The sequence below is a fragment of the Capricornis sumatraensis genome, chromosome 12 (genome assembly GCF_032405125.1).
Source record: "Capricornis sumatraensis isolate serow.1 chromosome 12, serow.2, whole genome shotgun sequence".
Taxonomy (NCBI): Eukaryota; Metazoa; Chordata; class Mammalia; order Artiodactyla; family Bovidae; genus Capricornis; species Capricornis sumatraensis.
This window is the reverse complement of record NC_091080.1, coordinates 64,153,194-64,175,270: the sequence shown is the minus strand read 5'-3', so window position 1 is coordinate 64,175,270 and position 22,077 is coordinate 64,153,194. Positions and strand designations below refer to the sequence as shown.

The 22,077-nt window shown below is 36.9% G+C and overlaps 1 protein-coding gene across 1 annotated transcript in view; it reads right to left on the bottom strand.

The window, feature by feature from the left end:
* Positions 1 to 3,554: 3,554 nt before the first annotated feature.
* NDFIP2 (Nedd4 family interacting protein 2) overlaps positions 3,555 to 22,077 on the bottom strand; it is a 74,852-nt gene continuing 56,329 nt past the window's right edge. The window contains exons 5-8 of the mRNA XM_068984285.1: positions 16,199 to 16,323; positions 11,595 to 11,661; positions 8,809 to 8,914; positions 3,555 to 6,745 (exon numbers count right to left, since the gene is read on the bottom strand). Coding sequence (XP_068840386.1) covers positions 8,811 to 8,914; positions 11,595 to 11,661; positions 16,199 to 16,323 — 296 coding nt within the window. The 3' untranslated portion in view covers positions 3,555 to 6,745; positions 8,809 to 8,810. The remainder of the gene's footprint in view (positions 6,746 to 8,808; positions 8,915 to 11,594; positions 11,662 to 16,198; positions 16,324 to 22,077) is intronic.

Below are 22,077 nucleotides of genomic sequence, written 5' to 3'. Positions count from 1 at the left end.
GAGAGACATGTGCACACTTCCTCTGCCCCTACCAGCCGGAGCACCTCACTGCTTGGCACACAGGTACCTCCCTTCCACTCTGTGTGTGATTACACCTCTTAAAATTGATGGTCACCTAAGCAACATTTGCTTGAATTCCCACTTGCTTCAGAGAAGATACAAGGAGCCAGTACTGGGTCCACATGATCCTGCTGTGATCACTCTTGTCAGAGGGTCTGGCAGATCAAATGCCCACACCAGGCAGGGCCCTGCTTCAAGTCCTGGAGACATCAGCTAACACTAATTGGCAGCCTGGTCAGCAAACACACAATATAATGTCTACCTCTTTCACATAAACCTCACGTAATCCTCAGATACATACACACTGTGCTTCCCAACAAACAGGTGAGGAAACTGAGATGTTGGTTAAAGAAACTGCCTGAGCTGGCATTGAGTGCTGATATTTGAGTCCAGGTTTAGCCTGGCTCCAAAACCCTGTCTTTCTGTTACATAAAGCTACCTCCCTTAATCAGCCACAGGCTCTTCAAGGATAGAGAAGGGAAGATACAAGTGAGAAAAAATTACTTTTTTTGGAGCAAAAAAAAAAAATCAACTTTTTTTGAAGCAAAAAAAAAAAGATCAGTCCAATTCTGCTCGTGTTCCAGAAGATGGAGAAAGAAACTCTCTTCTCAGCACAAACAGTTCTATTCTATCCCAAGGCTCCCACATGACCCTGGAGACACAGCCTTGCAGCCAGCCATGTAGGATGTTTAAAGGCAGGAAAATGAGAAGGCTCTCAGTGAGAGGTCAAAAAGCAACTCTAGAAATGCTCATTAATGTTTTAAGATCTGTTTTATGTACCTTTCCCTTGCCCAGGAAAAGTCTGACTGATGTGTTGATCCTGACACTTGTAACTTTCTATCCTTAGTACACAAGGAGCTAGATACAGAGAGGGACACCTGATAAGAGAGGAATCGGCAGTACTGCTAGACCGAGCTCCCACCACTTCAAACTATGGCAAGAAGACGTGCAGTCATGGAGCAGACGTATTACATTGGAACCTCTGGAAATTGAGGCTGAGGTGTTAACTTGCCCCAAATTCTGTGTTGATTATAATGCACTGTACTGAACAATGGACTTCCCTGGTGGCTCAGATGATAAAGAATCTGCCTGTAATGCAGGAGTCCCAGGTTCAATCCCTGGGTTGGGAAGACTCCCCTGGAGAAGGGCATAGAATCCAATCTAGTATTCTTGCCTTGAGAATCCCATGGACAGAGGAGCCTGGCAGGCTAGTCTATGCAGTCACAAAGAGTTAGACACAACTGAGTGATTAACACACATACTGAACGACAATCACAGCTCTAAAGGAAGGTTCCAGGAATCACTCCATCAGGAATTCATCCCTGGACATCCTGTAGACTCAGGGAAATTTATGACTCAGCTGTCTCTCAGAAGTTTGTAACTCTCAGCTGAAGATTTAAGGTGAGGGTTTTTGCCATTTTGGCAAGTTACTGTTTTTCTGGGTCTCTCCCATGTTTACATATTAAACTTTTGTTCGATTTTATCCAGTTTGGGAAGGGGGGGAGTTCATTAATTAGGTGAACTGATGCTTTCCATAGTAATCAGCATTTTAAAAGCCTGGATTTAAGCAGTGATATTTTACTTCCTCTATCACCACCTATCATATTAGGATGAGTGGTCATTGCTTGTTAGCAATTAATGGTTTTCAGGTCTTCTCTCTGAATGAATAAAATGGGAATTAAAATTTTAGAGCCCAAATGCCACAGTTAGTAAAACCAAATTACTATGCAGGAATTTAGATGGCTGAGAAGCTAAGTTTGATGGAAAAGAAACAACGTATTTCTACACTAGGGATTCCTGCACAAGTACAGTTCTTATACCTCCACAGAAGAGTTCACACTTTCCAACAGGGTAATTTGTTGCTTTTCACATTATGAGAGCAGAGGCTGCCCTCCAGGTTTCTTCTGAGCTTTGAACAAATTTTGGTCTTACTTGTGGATCCCATGATGCTCTGGTAAAGCTACAAGATGACACAGCTTTAAGGAAGGATAACCAGTGTCACTAAAGGTAAAACACTGATTCAAACATGAAAGAAGTAGGAATGTAATTTAAAAATGGGTTTGTTTTGGAAGTTTGAGAGAGGAAAACTGCCTCCAGGGTTCTGTGAACCAGAAGCTTCCCTCCTACCAATGCAGGAGACACGGGTTCAATCCCTCATCTGGGAAGATCTCACATGTCGCAGAGCAGCTAAACCCGTGCACCATGGCTATTGAGACTGTGCTCTAGCCCTCGGGAGGCGCAACTACTGAAGCTCATGTGCCCTAGAGCCCCTAACTCAACAAGAGAAGCCATGGGAATGAAAAGCCCACGTACCACAACCAGAGAGCAGCCCACACAGGAACAAAGACCCAGCACAGCCAAAAACAAATAAAATTATTATATCTATAAAAGGTTTTGTGAACCAGTATGGGATTTGGGTGTGCTATAACCTCAGCTGTTAAAGGGCAGCAACTCTATCTCTTCCTTATCTGCGCCTTCCCTGGTGGCTCAGTGGTAAAGAATCCACCTGCCAATGCAGGAGGCGCATATTAGATCCCTGGGTCAGAAGAATCCCTGGAGAAGGAAATGGCAACCCACTCTTCTTGCCTGGAAAAATCCCACAGACAGAGGAGCCTGAGAGTTACAGTCCATGGAGTCGCAAGAGTCAGATATAACTTAGCAACTAAACAACTTCCTTATTTAGCTGCTGGATTTTTCACTGATTTCCATGAAAACCAAATGGAGTTTTTAAAAGCATATAGCTCAACCTCTCAAAATCAAACAAAAATTGAAAGCTAAGTTAAAAACATCAAGAAAAATGAAAACAAGAAAACATACTGAGCTCTAAATAAACATTTTCCTTTTAACTTTTATGCAGTAGGGAATGAGTTTTTTCTTTTTTTCTAACTAACTACAGGGTAGGTTGCATTTTAGGTTGTATGCCCCTGGTGGCTTAGAAGGTAAAGCGTCTGCATGCAATGTGGGAGACCTGGGTTTGATCCCTGGGTCAGAAAGATCCCCTGAAGAAGGTAATGGCAACCCACTCCAGTACTCTTGCCTGGAAAATCCCATGGACAGAGGAGCCTGGTAGGCTACAGTCCATGGGGCCACAAAGAGTCAGACACAACTGAGCGACTTCACTTTCCTTTCCTTTCTTTCCCTAATGAGTATATACCCATAGGCAGGTCTGATCTATGGTGACCATTAATCTTTTGCAAAGTAGAAATAAACATGTTATTTGCATTTATTAAAATTAAACTGCAACCTATCTCCAAACATACAAATTACTCACTCTCCAACCCAATTCCATGCCAGTTGTTTTCCACGTAACACAAGTTCAAGCATATGAACATTTTGTGGGGCCAAGGTGTTGCTAATATATTGTCAATCACACTGATTTTCAAAAGGATGCATGACAGGTTCACAGTTCCACATTTACTGAACTTTATTAACAAGTAAAACACATATTAACATGTTCTATATATGGGAAAGGACATTCAATAATAAATGGCACATTATCATCTAACAGTTGAACTTTATCAAGAATGAAGTTTTAAAAAATAATACACATATTTCATGACTATTTGAAGAATTAACAAAAAATTTAACAGCAGTTTAAACATATAAAAGCTCACTATTTACTATTTACCATAAGTGGAATCATTTCAATACTTCTATTTAAAAAAAAAAAAAACAGAAAAAGGAAAAATATATATAGGTACTGTATCTTCTACAGGCCTAACAGGTGTCTCGGCAAGGCTGTGACAACAGTAATTGACTCCTGCCCTAATACTGCAAGGCAGTAGATTTAGGCAGTCACTTCTCAATACAGTGGAGAGTTATATACAGGGTGATCATACAAATTCTCCTCCAAATTAGGACACTTATGAGAAAGGAGGCACAACTTAAGCTCAGGAAATAGTAATAACCAGGTCTGTTATGAGCAAATCAGGATATATGTCACTCTAGTTAAATACAGGTACCAGATGCACTATCATTACCTTTGTGCTTCATGTCGATAGACCAGTTGGAAAAAAAATTGTGGTAAATTAACAAACCCTGAATTCTTCTCCAACTAGACCCTTGGAACTCCACTTTTCCTGTCATTAGAGGTTTTGCTTGAAATATTAGTGATTATTGTCTTAGGTTAACATTTATGATCTTCAAAGGCATGGGATATAGCTTATAGACTCAAAATAAAAGGCTAGCATTAGTATTTTTTTTTCTATTAAAAAGAGGTTTTCATTTTAACGAAGTATAATAGAATTTGCATTTTAAATTCCTAAAATGTATCCTAGACATACTGTATAGAAAATGTATTTTTACTTTAAATTCAGGCTTTTTTTTTTTTCATGAAAACATAAAGATGGATTTTTCTGGTCATAATGAACAGATAATGTTCATAATGGCAAATATAACAGAAATAATGTAATACATTTTTTTTTTTATTAGCTTCCAACCTTCAATTCACATTCATTCAAAAATTGTTCATAGGTACCCTAACAAGGATTTTGATTTTCACTTAAGGCAGAGTGCAAAGGCGGTTAAGTGTCTCTAAAACACAGCAGCAGCTATGCTGTCCAAGCTCACAGGAAATGAAGGGAAGTGTGTAGGATTTGATAAATCCAGGAGAGAGTGCTGTTTTCTAAAAGAATATTCTGAGTCTCCTCATTGGATGATGAGATTTAAGACTAAAAATGAACTCTACCAATTATAGAGGATTAAGTAACAACACACTTGAATCTTACAGATTTGTGGGGGTAAAAACCAAAACAAAAAGTGAAGTTTTGATGTCGGGTCAACATCTACATGCATAAACCAAGCATTAAGATCACAAAAACAAAAATAAAAATTTAATAAATTGATGTATGATAGATGATCTAGTAATTTTAACGTACTCTGTATCATTTAAAAACTATTACAAACTACAAGTTTATAGGAAATTAATACACAATAAAAAAATTCTAACATGAGCTCACATTTCTCATAAATAAATTCTAATTTTAATTAATTTCCAATACAGGCAAGTAAATCAAATATTTTGTTTTCTTTATCCCCAGCTATTGTTAAAGGGTACCTTAATCAATAATCAAGGATTCAAGATATTTTAATCAATAATAGAAAGGTTATGCAGGGGAGGAGAATAAATGATGGAAACAAAAAATAGGAGGCTCAATCAGAAAAACAAAATGGCATGTTTACTTTCCTAAGACAATGAAGTAAATGAAAAAACACAGAGAAATACAAAAAAGTTATAAAGCATAATAAATTTTATTTTTTCAGAAGTGGAAAATGACCCTGAATAGTTTTAAATGTATCTCTTAGTAGTTGGTGTCTAATAATAAACAAGCAATCAATTTTAAATATTCTATATAGTTGTATTAACTGATTTTTAAGTTCAAAAGGTAATTTTTAATGTTGGCATTCAAAAGCAAAGATATAACTGAAAAGAAGACAGATGAACCATAAAATGATTTGCAAAATGTAGTAGCTTATGAATGCAAAATAGATTCCAGTTGTAATAACACATATTCACATACACTTTCGCAACACACTCACACCCCCATATTCCACAGACACATTTCCATAACTTGAAAACTTTTTCATGTATCTCGATTCAGGAAATGATTTTTACAAGTTAACCTTACAATCAGAAAGCAAGAACATATTAAAAGCACAAGTTTTTATTTGCTAAGCTAAACATCTAAAGGAAAAAAATATTACAATGATACTGAAAGATATTTTTATTGGTTTTTTAAAAGACAAAATGCAAATGAGAATATCTTATTCAGGAAATTAATTTTCAAGAAGTCTTAAATGAAATAAATATAATATCTAATACAATCTCTTCCTCTAAGAATCTATGAGATAGACAATGCTAAAAACCAAGCTTCTCATTTGAGAATCCCCAAAGTTGGCATGTCCTTTTAAAAAAAAGAAAAAAAGATTTTCTTATAAAGGAAATGTGGCATACCCACGTTTTCAAAAATTTGTCCTAAAACTATCTTTTTAACATCCAAATTTTCTAAATATATTAAGTCCACTTAAATTAAGGAAAAGATACCTAGATACAATTTCTAAGAAAACAATGCAGAAAGTAATTTATGCATGGTTTGCATGGTTATTTACAGAAAGTTTTACTAAACAATGATATAACTATCATGTTCAAAAGTCTGACAAATCCTTTCTAATAATCAGCACTGCAGGTTTCAAAAAAACTTTATATATAACAAAGAATGTTTCCTGTGTAGAGTTACTAGATAAATCTGAGAGCCAGAAACTAAAGCATTTGACATGGTTAGTAATTTCATTTTTATTATACTAAATGTCAGGTCAGAAGTCAATGGCATTTACATGCTGGAAGACTGTTTATCACTCAACTCTTTCAATTATATCAAACACTGATTAATCAAATGTGACTGGACTTGACTGCGACAACTGCATGGTTTCTTTCAGGTATATGCAACTCTTTTAAATGGGCACATATGCAACTATGCAAAACCAATGAAACATAAATATTTAAAAGAATGAACAGAAATGGCTTTTAAGCATAAACCACTCTGCCATTCAATTCTGAAACTCTTATCTTTTCTTCACAAATTTGTCTTCTGTGTTTAATAGTCTTCTATCCCATTAAAGTTGCAGGTTTACAGATGATCTGGAAATTTCACCTTGATGTAAGAAAGGAATGTCTGGTCGATGCAGTCTAGGGACAGAGAAAGAATTAGTCTTAAAGTGTATTAAGTTGCAATTATCCAAATGATAGTACAATGAAAACCCATTTTATAGTATGACATCAAGAATATAATAGCCTTCTGGTAAGAATGACATAAGTAGCACAGATCAAAATATATTCTAAAGTAAACTTCTAAAGGAGAGCATCTAAAAAATATTTACATTATATTTTAAACTCCTGAAAAGGAAAACAAGATAATCACACTGAATATTCACAGAGTATCATTTAAATTAATAAAATTACAAACTCTTCAGGTCACTGTAGACAAGTTAAAGAGAAAATGTGACATCTTCAAGGGGAAGGAAGAAACCTTAATGGAACATTTAAAATAATACTTCAATACAATCCAGAAATGCAACTGCAATCATCTTCAGCAGAATTAAGTAAATTATGTTAGCTTAGGTAACAGTCATATAAGCATAAAATTTAAGCAACCAAATCACAAACCATATAATTTACGTATACTTAGTCATAGCAACCTTGAAACATCTTGTATTTGGAGACACATCAGGAAGTTAAGTGTTTCAGTAGACCTTTGGCTAACGCAGTTCAAATACTTGAAAAGTTCAAAACAATGAAGTGTATAGTACTTGCTTTTAAAGTACTGCAGTGAGGTATGAGGTCTCTTCACTGACGATCTACTAGCCGCACAATAAATAAATACCTGTACTATACACACAGCCTCCAGAAACTTACTTGATAACTAGTAAGACAATCTCTGCTCGTTTCTTTACTCTTCCATTTATTCAAGTTGTAGCCTCCATTGTTGATATAAACTGGTACATGTTAAGAGAACAGTAAGAGTGCTCCTATTTTCTTTGCACAACCTTTACTCCTTGATCCAGTTTGTTAAGGTCAGTGCATGGCACTGCTTACAGTAGCCAAAACATGGAAGCAACCTAAATGCCCACTCAAAGAGGAATGGGTGAAGAAGTGGTACATATACACAATGGAGTATTGCTCAGCCATTAAAAAGAAGGAAATGAAGCCATTTGCAGCAACATGGAGGGGCGCAGAGACTGTCATACTGAGTGGAGTAAGTCAGAGAAGGAGAAATGGCATATGACATCTCTTCTATGGCTGCCAGGGGGAAGGGACAGTTAAGGAGTTTGGGATGGACAGGCACACACTGCTATATTTAAAATGGATGATCAACAAGGACCTACTGTGTAACACAGGGAACTCTGCTCAATGTTATGTAGCAGCCTGGATGGGAGGGGAGATTGCGGGATAATGGATACATGTATATGCATGGCTGAGTCCCTTAGCTGTTCACCTGAAATTATCACAACATTGTTAATCAGCTAAACCTCAATAAATCATAAAGATTAAAAAAAAAAAAAAGATCAGTGCATAGCAAATTGCTTTTCAGTCACGGATTTGGTTTTTTGTTTGTCTGTTTTAGCCTGCAGATATCTCTGTGAAATTCACAGTGATACAAGATGCTCATTCTTTCTGTGTAAGTGCTTTGTCTTATTGTTTTTCAAGCCTTTAGATGCTGCGCTGGTGGTTACTTCGTATACAACCTGTAGCCAAGCTTTAAACAGAAATTTAAAGGTCTGATTTAAAGTTTTAGTTTACTCATAATGTATTTTTTAAAACTAAAATGTAATGAAATTCAATTTTTTAAATGGAAGTTATCTTAAAAGTTTGTAATTTTTAAAATTTCAATACTGTTAACAGTATTAAAAATCTATTAAAAATGCTAAATTTGAGTAAACAACATGAATACACATTAAGCATTTAATATGCATGAGGTGAAGGGCTTCCTTGGTGGCTCAGTGGTAAAGTAATCTGCTTGCCAATGCAAGAGACAAGGGTTTGATCCCTGGGTTGGGAAGATCCCCTGGAGGAGGAAATGACAACTCATTCCAGTATTTTTATCTGCAAAATCCCATGGACAGAGGAGCCTGGCGATCTATAGTCCATGGGGTCTCAAAAGAGTCAGACACAATTTAGTGACTAAACAACAAATGCATGGGGTGAATTTGAATACAAAGGGAATAAACAGTTAATATATTAATATTTCTTACCTTTATAATAAGAAGAAATACCTTGTTCTAAGAGCAGCTGCCATACTTTCAGACATGTTTCTGACTTTTAGATAATTAACAAATCCTCTGAAGAAAAGAAGCAGGCCTGAGGAGGATGAAATATATGGATATATTATGCTCTTAAAAAGAAAAGGGACATGATAAATTTGAAATAGACAATTACAAACAAGGTCCTCTTGGTCAAAGGAATTTAATGTGTAGGATTCCATTCATTCCACATTTTACACTATAATGATAGCTCTATTGTAAGGAAATATAATAAAACTTTACTGCTACCTCCAAATTCTTTCAATTTGTTAAGCCTAGAAGTATCTAAAGTAAAGCAAGGGTAGCCATGAAAGTCCTAACTTACACAAAAACACACACTTATTAAAGTATTTTTTTAGCAAGGACAACTACCTAATGTGTTTAAACTGATTCAACTCACAGATACCTCATTTTACATGAAACTTTTAAATCACTATAATGACTAAGCAAACTAAGACATATTTACTGATATAAAGTATTCAAGAGAGAACATATGCAGCATATGTAATTGCTAACAGTTGTAGGGTAAAACCAGTAATAAGCCTGTCTAGCCAGACCGGGTGCCTGTCATCTGCAAAATCTATATTTAGAGATATGTGAATTATATAAATAATTAAACTATTAGTTCTTATTTCCAAGTAATAACAGTAGATTAATTTATAATTAAAAATTTGAGAAAAATCAAGACAGGAGACTTTGGAAGTAGCCACTCTAGTGAGTTCTTGAATGATTTGAGATACATCTTCTATTTCAGTGTTCTCCTCTGTAAAACAGTATTTAAATAATAACCATTTACATCACAAGTATCTTTAGTAATCAATAAAACAAAGCCTGTGAAATGTATCAAAGTTTCAGATGAAAAATATTAGCTAAGTGTCAAAAGCATTACCATTATTAGTGAAGTCTTTGATATACTTAAGCATACAATTCTAAGGGAAATATTTATTAACTCTGGTAAATTTTTAACCAGGTAATAAAGGGGTGAGGTGGAGTTGGGACAAGAAGCAGATGATATGTATGCAGGGAACTTTCCTCACCAGGAGGACGAGCCTGTCAATTTAAATTCAAAGTCTCAAATGAAATCTGTAACCCAATTCTAAGACAATAATCGAAGCCCTAAAATAAGAATCATGGTTACAATAAATTAGAGACAGAAGACAGAAGAGAGGCACAAATAATGACTTAAAACAAGCGGTATAAATTTCACCTAAATCTGATCCCATCTGCTTCCCATATCCTCTTTTCCATGTGTGACTCCCACTCTGAATTCCGCCCTTATGCCCTTCCAGACGCTGTTCAAAGATAATGACATTGTGATCCAAACATAAAAGGATTACTGAAAAATGTAAACCAAAATTATTTGTGAAATCCCTTCTTTAGTCTATGAAGCTGCTGTTGCTAAGACCTATTTTGCTCTGCTCAGGCATTTTCCAAAATTAGCCAATTCCCACCTAGAAACCAATCAAGCAGCAGCTACGGTTTCTCAGCGTTCCGGGGTGTGTGCAACATTCTTCTGGGTACGTGACAGCAACATTCCCATCACGGATTAAGCTTTCACATTCCCCTAAATGCTAGATTATGGCTCTGATGAGGAACTGGGGCTGTGCCTGCATTCTACTGTGTTCCACGGTTGTCTTCCTAAGACTCTTCAATCCCCTAATAATATTTATAAGCAAGAATCTCACTCAATGTGCTTAAACACCTAAAAGACATTATAAATTTTTTCACTTTTGAGTAAGAAACTCAGTCAAGCACAGAATCGGTCAGAAAACAAGTAACAAGACAAAAAAACTGGTTAAACTTTTGTCCAATCTGACACCCCAACAAAATCACAAGAGATATACAAATAATTGGAATAATTTCACTATAATTATCAGAAAAAGAATCTAGGCTCTTTAGTGACCTCCGCTGACCACTAAGATGTTGTTTCCTGAAAGATCCTACAGATGCAACAGCAGGACTAAACAAGAATGCCAGGAGAACACTGCCACCTACTGAAGTGCTGTTTTCCGGTACAAGTAATTTACTACAGAAATGTGGGCTCCTAAACCTAAAGAGAAACAACCTGTATTTTTCATGCTGGTAAATAAATCTGAAATGTGGATTACAAGTATAATGTGATTTTAAGATTAACTTAATTATCATACATCTAAAGAGGAAAACACAAGAAAACACAGATTGCAAATCCATAAAATTCATCAATATTAATAAACGACACGCCTGGTAAGAAGAAAACGCAACAGAAGCACTGTGATCATTAAGCATGAAGCCTTCCCTTACGCCTGACTGATTAATGATTAATGCAGAGTGCACTTCAAAAGTGTAAAGAATGTTTCAATGATCCAAAAATAAAAGAATAGGTAGAATATCCAATTAGCCTCCTCTCAACATTTCCTACAATCATTAAAAGAAACTCACGCATGTCTATTTTCCAAAATAAATGCTGAAGGCAATTATTTTTTAATCATCTTATGATTTTCAAGTTTTGCAGTATTCAGTTCATTCAACCACTGATTCTTTAAATTGACAGGCTCTGAATTTTAAATCAGAAACCAGAGTGTTATATAGAACTATCTGGATAGCCAAGATGACATGTGTTTGGATATGAGAATTATTCAATAGAAAATTTTTCTTTCACTTAAATAACACAGTATATTTATATCTTACAATTTTAGGAAATACCAAAGTTAAACTAAATGCAAATTAGTCATGCTGAAATGCATTAAGAATAAACTTACCAAGTACAAGAAATATCCACCAAAGCCAGTATTGTCCATTGAAATAGCCAGTAAAATAATCAGAAAACTATGGAATGAACATAAATATATTTACTGTATTTATGGACCTAAATTTGAAAATCATAATTCAAATAATCATCAGCATATAAAACAGCACAAAAATAAAAAGAGAAAAGAAAAATATTACACATAAAATTATTTGAGGAAAAAAAACTTTTAGAAGTTTTTTATCAGCAAACAAACTTATACAAAATATTTAAGAAATAAAAATGTTTCAAACTGCATGTAAGGAAGAAAGATAAGTGTTATGTATCCAAATCCAACATTTTTCTCATTAAAAAGTTCACATGTCAGTTCTTTTCTCATAATCTCTCAAAGCCACAACTACCATCCCAAACACACTACAGCAACCCGCTGCTTTAGATATTAACACCAAAAGCCACATTAGTTTAATCTTATCAGATGGGGATGTTCTGCTGACCTCTAAAAAGAAGAGCTTTTGACCTTCTGCACACCCCCTACTGTTAATCACTGCCAAGAATACTAGGCACATAAAGACCCCCAACTCATTAGAGTCTTTTTTATTTTCAAACTAGATGCTCCAGGATTCATTTCCCAACAGTGAGCTGAGAACAGCTAAATGAACCTTGAAGTGGCATTTCAACAGTTCCTATTAGAGGCCATGGTAGACAGTTTATAAATTCTCTGTGAAATGAGAATGTGAACAGACAGATGGAAGGTAGGGTTTGATGACACTGAACACAGGTATCTATTCCTTGATTTGACTGTGGACATGATGATTTATTATTTTTTAAAAGTTTTCTTTTTAGATCTGTCTCATTTTCCTGTTCGTTTTATCTACTCTGTTTCTACCAGTCTCCAACCTGAATTTAACTAAAAATGAGTTTGTTAAAAGCATGTTTGTCCTCAGATGTATCTATTTCCAAATTTGTACATAACTATTTCCAACTTTTCACTGGTAATTTCCACAAAAGATTTTAAAAAAAAATCTTACAAGTTTGGTAAGAATAAAAACGCTTACAAACTGTAAATAATGTTACTGTGTGGGAAAGCACATCCACTGAAGGGTATCTAAATGTTTCTTAAAGCTTTTAAAGTAATTTCCCAGGAAGTATTTATAATACATGAACCATGATCTAAGTTCTCAGCTTTGAGTCTAAGAAATTTCAAAGAATAGAGATTTCAAAGTACCATTATAGATACAAAGCCCATGTATTCCTATACCTTTAAAATATGTACAATGAAAGAAGAATTGGAAAACTGAAAATATAGCTTGTAAAGTAGGACAGCTGCATTACTTTTTAATCAAATGATTAATAAGAAACAAAAGGCTTTTAGAGATTATAAGAACAAAAGGAGTAAAGAACTAAAACCACACATTTTTACCTTTCTAATTCTTAAAATATATTTAATGTACAATGTCCACAACAAGAGGCAACCAGAAAAGAACAATGTAATTCTTCACCAGAAGTACCAACCTGCAGCTGTTCTTTATCTGTTCCCAAGTAAAGAATACAATTATCTTCATTTTGAAGTCAAAGGGAAAAACTCACTACATAAAAAGAATAAACTAATAAGCTTTGGGGCTCATTAGCAAGTTATCAAACGTGTTTCAAAATACTAAAAAATCAGAGGGCTCAGTCAAGTTGTGTTTTGGGTTTTTTAATAACTCATATTTAGTAGTCAACCACAGGCTGCAAGAAATCAAACTTTGGAAAATAAATTAACGAACAGTAAGAATTTATCTGACTTAAATTTTTGAAATAAGTATGATTTTATTTTGTTAATATGACAGCAGCATTTTTTTGCTTACTTCCTGTCTGTTTTTAAAAGGAATTGTCAGCTTTTAATAAAATATATATGCAATTTTAAACAAATAATAAAAACATTAAAAGCCCTGGAGAGAATCCTGGGCTAAACATATTTACACTAAATGTGAGGCTCACAGCAATTCAGAAACAAAAAGAAAAGCAGCAATGTGATTTATAAATTACTTATTATCTAATAAAAGGAAATGCCAGGCTTTTAGGAAAAAAACGTTCCCTCAGCACTGAACTCCAAGGAGAATTTATTGCTTGGAGTATTGTAACAAAAGCCAAAGTACAGTCAAAGTTACAGAGGCAGTACAAAATTAGGGAAAGAGGCACTGATCGGAAGTCAAGCTAGATTCTAATCCACAAACTGTGGGACACTCAGCAAGCTATTAGGCTTTTTATTCTGTTTCATCATCAATAAAAGGGCTAGCTTGTCTCCAGCATCATTGATGGATGACAAAGGATTATTCGGTGTTTGTTTATAATGAATCATACCTGGAACATAGTAAGTGCTCACTGAATGACAACTATTATTTTAAAACAGAACATTCCTTAAAATCCTTTTCTTATATCAATTCTCAATATACACTGAAGGTATAACATTAACCTTAGCTCAGTAAAGGTATTTTAAAGGGAAACAGTCCCAAGGATTAAACTTCATGCTATTAAATTCCTTACAAAACTTTGAGAAACTCCAGTCTTTGAATTTAAGGTCCCATCTTATCACACTGACTGGAGTTGATGAGGAGACAATCTAACTTCTTCACAACCTGGGGTTCTACGAGAGAATTAGGCCTTAATATACTAGAGTCGAACATTGCATATAATGCACTGATCTATTTTTTATGTTCTAGAATGATACTGAAAGTGAAGTCGCTCAGTCATGTCCAACTCTTTGCGACCCCATGGACTGTAGCCCACCAGGCTCCTCCATCCATGGGATTCTCCAGGCAGAATACTGGAGTTGGTTGCCAATGATACTAGCAATTCAATAACCTTAGGAAAACTGAGAAAGTCAAATCATTTTCCATGTTCTGTGACTCAGACCAGAAATCCCATTTGAATAAGAGTCATTAATTCTATTACTAACATAACCAGGGTTGGACTAGATTATCTAGTTCCAACTCTTGAGTTTTTCCTACTAGTAACTTCTGCAGGGGCAGGGACTGTCTCTTTATCTCTGCATGCCTCATAACACCTAACAGATTTATGCTTGTGGTGAGAACCTACTTTACATTTTTCAAATAAAATTAAAACAAGGAACTGCCAGGGGGCAGTTCTTACAATGGCCAGGTTTTAATCACCTTAAAAGAAGCCAGTTTGCAGGTCCCACCAAGAATCTGGGACTGTTTAATAACCACAGCCTATAATCTGGTCTGAACAGAGACACGGTCTGACAAGATTACTGAAACCCTGGGAAGTAATAAAATAAGTTTAAAATTAATGAAAAAACACATAAAATTCAGTTTTAGTATTTTTGTAATGGGTGATTTTCTTAAGATATTTGATAATGTAGGTGCGTAAATGAAGTGTCTGAAACACTGAAGCTGACATATTAGTATGTGATTCTACTGAAAATTTCAGGAGGACTTGACTCATTCAATTAGAAGTCATTGTTTAAATACACATGATTTGTGGAAAGTATATATTTATTAATTGTATATAGCATTTAAATGTGTGGGTTACTTTTAATAAGAGTAACTAACAAAGCACTTTCCTAGCTGAAGAAACCAGGGGAAAATCCTTGTAAAAAGGAACCAAAGGGGCCTTCAAGAGGCAAAGGAAAAGAGCTGGGGGAAGATTATGCTAACGATAGTACTACCTGTGCAATGGTTACAAAAATTTTATTTCTTTGATGAGATGGGACAAAGGAAAGAACTTACTGTTATCTCCCTATACTTCATTTTGTAAATGACATGAGGGAGACAGAGGGTGATTTCCAGAACAACTGGAAAATGAGAAGAAAGGCTTAGAAGGAACATAAGGGTTGAACCCAGGTCTCCCACATTGCAGGCAGATTCTTTACCAGCTGAGCCACAAGGGAAGCCCAAGAATACTGGAGTGGGTAGTGTATCCCTTCTCCAGCGGATCTTTACAACCCAGGAATCGAACCGGGGTCTCCTGCACTACAGGCAGATTCTTTACCAACTAAGCTATCAGGGAAGCCGATAAAGGAAAAGATGAGTTCTAATAACTACCTTAAAGGCGTGTACTTTTACTTTTTTGGGGGCCTCCCCAGTGGCTCAGTAAGAGAATATTTAAATCCATGATAATTTCACTAGCCAATGGAAATGTTTATGTCTTAACTAATTCCAAGCAGACCTATGCTTTATCACAACAGTGGCAGCCATGATTCACTAAGCACATATACTTGTGCAGTAACTGGGCAAGGTACTCAAAATATGTCCTGTTCTTATCTCACAAAAATACTGAAAGGCACCTATTATCTATTATGAAGAAACTAACGCTCTGAACAATTTAAAAACATAAAAGTCAGAACAATGATATAAAAATGATGAGATTCAAACTCTAAGTTATCTGATTCCAAAGTTCTTTCCACATACTAACGAGTTCTCATACAATACAGTCAGAAAATGTTCACACCACAGAGATCACTATAATAATTAAGGACAGAGGTTAAGAATAAGTCTCAAAATAACTGAACTCATATACACAAAATATACAAAATGAACATTTACGAATCACACAGGAAATTTCATGTACTTTAATTTTAGCGATTAAAGTGGTAGAGGCTATCAAGACACTCACCCTGACAATAAGGATCCATTTGATCAATGAAAGGCCAAATCCACAGATTGCACCATACCTTCCAGCGATGGTGTTGGTGATACAGAAGGATAAACAAAATCCAAGCCAGTTGAAAATAAATGCCACTGAAAGCAAGAGAAATAATTTTTTTAAAAGACCACACACTGGAAACAAATGAACAGAAATCTAATTCAGAAGACCTGAGTTTGATCCCTCGGTTGGGAAGATCCCTTGGAGAAAGGTATGGCAACGCACTCCAGTATTCTTGCCTGGAATTCCATGTACAGAGAAGCCTAGCAGGCTACAGTTCATCATGTCTCAAGGAGTAGGACATGACTGAGCGACTAACGCCACTACTACTTCGTGGAATATAAATAATACTTCACTGCTCAATGGAAATAGCAGTTCTCTTTCTTTTAACTCTGTACTAATTAAGTCTTCCTTACAGACTGTAGTCTACCTTTTTCAAATGTCTTTAGTTGTTTACTATCCATTAACAAATGGGTAAGCTTGGTTTCTTGTCAGTTTGGTCAAGAATCAATACGTTAGAGCTTATAATCCAAAAGGTGAAACTGTAATTTTAAACCAGTTAAAAATTAAGTCACAAAGTGGCTGCCATGCAATCCTACCCAAAAAGTCTAGTCTAAGACACCAGCCGACCAAATCAGCTTTTTAAAAAAGCAGTATTAAAGATGAGCTGAATAAATTATGTATTTTAATAATATATAAATTATACTAATGTTCCAGGAGCAAATACTGTTCACAGCCTCCTCCTACCTAACAAAACCTGTGGTTCCCCTTCCCAGGAACCCATCCACTTCTAGAGCCTGTATTTAAGGGGTGGCTGGACTCCGTACTTAGCCCCCAAAGGTGAGTCCTCAGTAGTCTGGGAAAAATCACAGGAGGCCCAAATCCCCTGCCAGTGATTTTATTTTGTAAATAGGACTTCTGAAAAACATTCTTAAAAACACAGCAAGGACATAGAGGATGGAATTTAGGATAAATGACAGTAGCTCTAAATTGATCCTTGTTGAAGCTGGGTGATGGATATGCAGATGCTTTGTTTTTTTTTAATTGAAATAGACTTGATTTACAATGTTGTGTGTGCTTATTTTAAATTTTTGGCCACATCCTAGAGCATGTGGGATCTTAGTTCTCCAACCAGGGATCAAACCCTGCACCCCTTGCACTGGAAGACTGAGTCTTAACCACTAGACCACCAAGGAAATCCTACAGAGATGTTTAATATACTCTCATCCAGCTTGAGAATTTTTACAATAAAAGCTTTAAAAAAAGGAAGAAGAAGAAAAAGAAGAGGCCTTCTTCTTCCACTGGATGTCACATTTAATCCTCATACCTGAAACTGCTGCCGTGATCCTGCTATCAGCCTGAGAACTAAACCACCATCCTAAGTCTGCTGGGGTGGATTGTGGAGGGGCGGATGGGTAGAGGGTGCGTGGGAGGGTTTGTGTGCACATGAGCATGTGTGTGTGTGTGTGTGTGTGTTGTTTTCGGGAAGAAGAAAGTAAAGCAGAGCCACAGCACTGACACAGTCTGTGCCTGACGTCTGCCTATCCAGAGACTTCTGCTTTTATGGGACAGTCTCCTAACTGTTTACAACAGCTGAGTGAGGGTTTCCTACTATTTGTAGCATAAACCATTCTGACCTGGGATTATATCCCAGGTCCCTGAGATATAATCAGAGTGCCATATTTATGTTCAAGATACCAACAATATCACAATGATAATAGCAATAATAAAACTAAAGACCAACTTGAACATAAGTCTTGTTCACTGCTCGTAAATTACCGAGAGAAATTCTGGTTTTTCAAAATTCTAAAGACCTAGAGGAAATGTTTTAAGATAAGTTCAAATGAAATGGCTATTTGCTATTTCTTTGAAGCAATGCCCCTACTATTATCATTTTTTCCTTCCTAAAACTTTCTAGATGCAGCCTTTCAATCATTAATGGGAAGCTATAATACATGGTGATACGATAGCCAGAAAAATGAACTTTTAAATAAGAGACTTGTGTGTTGAGTCACAACTCACTCACTGGATATACAGCCTTGGACTCACTGCTGACTTCTGTTGAGCCACAGTTCTCTTATCTTTAAGCACTGACTTCATGAGATTGATAAGAGGATTAAGTGAGAATGTAAAAAGCTTAGCACAGCACCTGGCGCATGGTGGTTGCTAAAAAATGTCTGCCACCATCCCTACACATACAAAACGATCTCGCCACATTAGAGTAGGTCCCATCTTTCCTGCCAAAAACATTTCAGGAGACACTACTATAAACAAAGTGTGTAGAAGTATGGAAGTCGCTCAGTGGTGTCCAACTCTGCAACCCCATGGACTGTAGTCCGCCAGGATTCTCTGTCCATGGGATTCTCCAAGTAAGAATACTACAGTGGGTTGCCATGTCCTCCTCCAGGGATGTTCCTGACCCAGGGATCAAACCTGGGTCTCCTGCACTGCAGGCAGACTCTTTACATCTGAGCCACCAGGGGAGCTACACTATATAAAGCTTGTTTATTCTCTAATTTTAGCTGTCATACGGGACAACAGAGATAGAACATTTCCATTGTTCTAGAATAATCTACTGCATACAGCAGCTCTCTATCTAACTGGCTGATATTTGTGTTAGCTGTGGGGAAAGCAGATAACAAAACCAGTTTTATATCTATTTAAAGAACTGGCATTACCAAGCAGCAGCGGAGATTACCAATTGGTTGCTACATATGTGCTAATGACAAGCTGAGGTATTTCTCTCCTCAACCCTTAGGGCAGGCAGGAGAGGTCTGGGGCAGAGGACAGACACCGCCAGTCCTGAGCACCCCATCCCAGTGTGCTATGAACATTTTATCATTTTGCAAGTATCTCACGTCACAGGTATCTTCCTACATTAAAACACAGGAAGCACTGACGGAGAAATCCAAAACAGTAAAATATTTCAAAAGTGTTATTTTTTTTGTACCACTGAGCATGTATATGTTTAGCTTTGGGGGAAAAAAAGCATTTAAACACTGTCCAGTTTCTTCAAAATCAGACCTACCACCATCTACTAGACATATCATTGTGCCTTAAAGAGGAACAAGATTCAAAAGGATGAAAAAGTACTTAATGAGGTGTCATGTTTTCTTTAGGGGCTCCACCAGCGGTATGAATTCCTATCAACAGTGCTCACGTGATATAATTTGTTATTGACTGAACTGCATCCTCCTTGAAACTTGTAGATTAAAGTCCTAACCCCGCAGTGTGACTTGCGTAGAAATAGGGCCTTTAAGGAGGGAGTCACGAGGACCTGAGGTTATAAGGGTAAAGGTGTAATACAACAAGACTGGAGTCCCTAGAGGAAGAGGCAGAGACGGCAGAGAGCTCTCTGTGCACACACGCAGAGGAGAGGCCATGTGAGGACACCGCAAGAAGACAGCCATCTGCAAGCCAGGAGGACCCTCACCAGAAACCAAAGTTTCTGGCTCTCTGATCTCAGCCTTCTAGCTTCCAGAACCGTGAGAAAATAAATTTTCATTGTTTAAGCCACCCAGTCTGTGATATTTTGTTACAGCAGCCTGAACAGACAAACATGTAACTTAATCACCTTTAACTGCTCTCACATACACATGCACTAGTGAAACAGAGAAGCTGTGACGACTGAAGCACAGATAGATTCACTTTTTATGCCCTTTGGCCTATAAGACAGAAAGTAAAGCTGAGTAAGTCTTTAAGGTACAGAAAGGGCAGAGCATTCCATTCTGGATCGTCACAGGGTCCCCAGCCTCTGGGATCTAATGCCTGATGATCTGAGGTAGAGCTGATGTAACAGTTGAAATAAAGTATACAATAAATGCAATGCACATGAACCATCCCAAAACCATCCCCCCTCCTCCCTGGTCTGTGGAAAAATTATCTTCCATGAAACTGGTCCCTGGTGCCAAAACGTTGAGTACTGCTAAGACATGTCTGAATCGTCAGGAAAAGGATTTAATCAACATACACTAAAGCTTAGGTATGGAAAATCCATAAAAGAATGTGTAGTAGAGACAGGTGAACAGACACACGCCTAAGAGAGAAGACATGGATACTTTTCTTTCAGCTCCACCTTCATTTTTGCATTTTCCGCTAGAGAGCTAGAACAAAATAAGGAAGCTTAAAAGGTGTAGGGAAGGGACTTTCCTGCTGGTCAAGTGGCTTTGACTCCATACTCCCAATCAGAAGTCTGAGATCAATGAGTCAGAAAATTCTGTTTCTGGTGAGGGTTCTCTTCCTGGCTTGCAGATGGCTGGTCAGGGAACTAGACCCCATGTATCAAAATTAAAAATCCACATGCCACAGCTGAAAAGATCTCACAGACAGCAGTGAAAACTGAAGATCCTGCATGTCGCAACTAAGACCTGGCATAGCAAAATAAATCAATTTTTTTTTTTTTAAAAAGGTGGCGGTCACCTGTTCCCAACATAGCAAGGCCCAAGATGGAACCCAGAGAAGCAACAGGTTCATATAAGCTATACTCCTGTGGAAAAGTAAGATTTGGGGGAGTAAATAACAGGGAAATAGGAAAATTAGCACAGGAAAGTTGGTAAAGTATGCTTAGTGTTGCTCCAATTACAATTCTCTGCTTGCGGTCCTTTTTTTTCCTTAAGAGCAAATAAGGCAGGTTTAGACAGGTGAATGGCATCTGAAAGAAGGCTGCCAATCAAATGACTTACAGGAACTGAGAGGTGAAGTCTCAGTTAAGCATGAGAAAGGAGAACACCACCTGCACTTAACAGCACTCATAATTCATGGCATTTCACTATATTAACTCATTTGATCCTTACATTAGCCTTTTAAGAAGGACGAGATCAAAATTGATTCCCTTTCACAGAAGGGCAAATGAAGACTCAGAACAGTCAGGCTCTACACACAAAGTCACAAGGTAAGAAGCATTGTAGGTAGGACTGTGGCACCCAAGTCTTTTTCTCTCTTTGCAACCAACTCTTTTACACGTGTATACACTGATCATTTTATATATATACCTCCCACCTACCCAAAGAATTTGTCGGGTAATCAGAAAGCAGTAGTATATACTATAGTTTATCCATTAACTTAGTATGGCTACACTTTTGAATTTTCAATAGCCACAAGATATGTATTAATAATAAAGGGGAAAAGAGTAACTCCACAGTGAAGAAAGCTGACGGACACTACCTTATCCTAATGAGAGTTAACATCACTAGTAATAAGATACCTAGTAACAAGATACCCAGTAATAAGGTATCTAGATCATTGCCTTCTGATATGACGCACTGAAAACACAGCATTTCTGCGGTATTCTTGGTGGTGGAGAGGGCGGTGCGAAGGAGGGGGCAGAATGTACCACCTGAATCTAATAACTGGGAAACACTAGCTAAATCCAAATTCAAAGACATTCTACAAAATAACTGACCAGGACTCTACAGAAGAATCAAAATTGTTACAAAACAAAGACAGACTAAGAAACTGTTCTGGATTGAGGCAGATGATGGAAACACAGAGGCAAATGACTTCCCTGGTAGCTCAGACGGTCTGCCTACAATGCGGGAGACCTGGGTTCAATCCCTGGGTCGGGAAGGTCTCCTGGAGAAGGAAATGGCAACCCACTCCAGGATTCTTGCCTGGAAAATCCCATGGACAGAGGAGCCTGGTAGGCTACAGTCCATGGGGTTGCAAAGAGTCGGACACAATTGAGCAACTTCACTTCACAATACAATGCGTAATCCCAAAACAGATGCTAGACCAAGAAAAAGACATCCGTGGGACAGCTGGGAAAATCTGAAAAAGGTCTACAAACTAGTCAGTGTTATTTCATGATGTTAATTTAACTTCTCAGCGTTGATTACTAAAGTTATGTATGT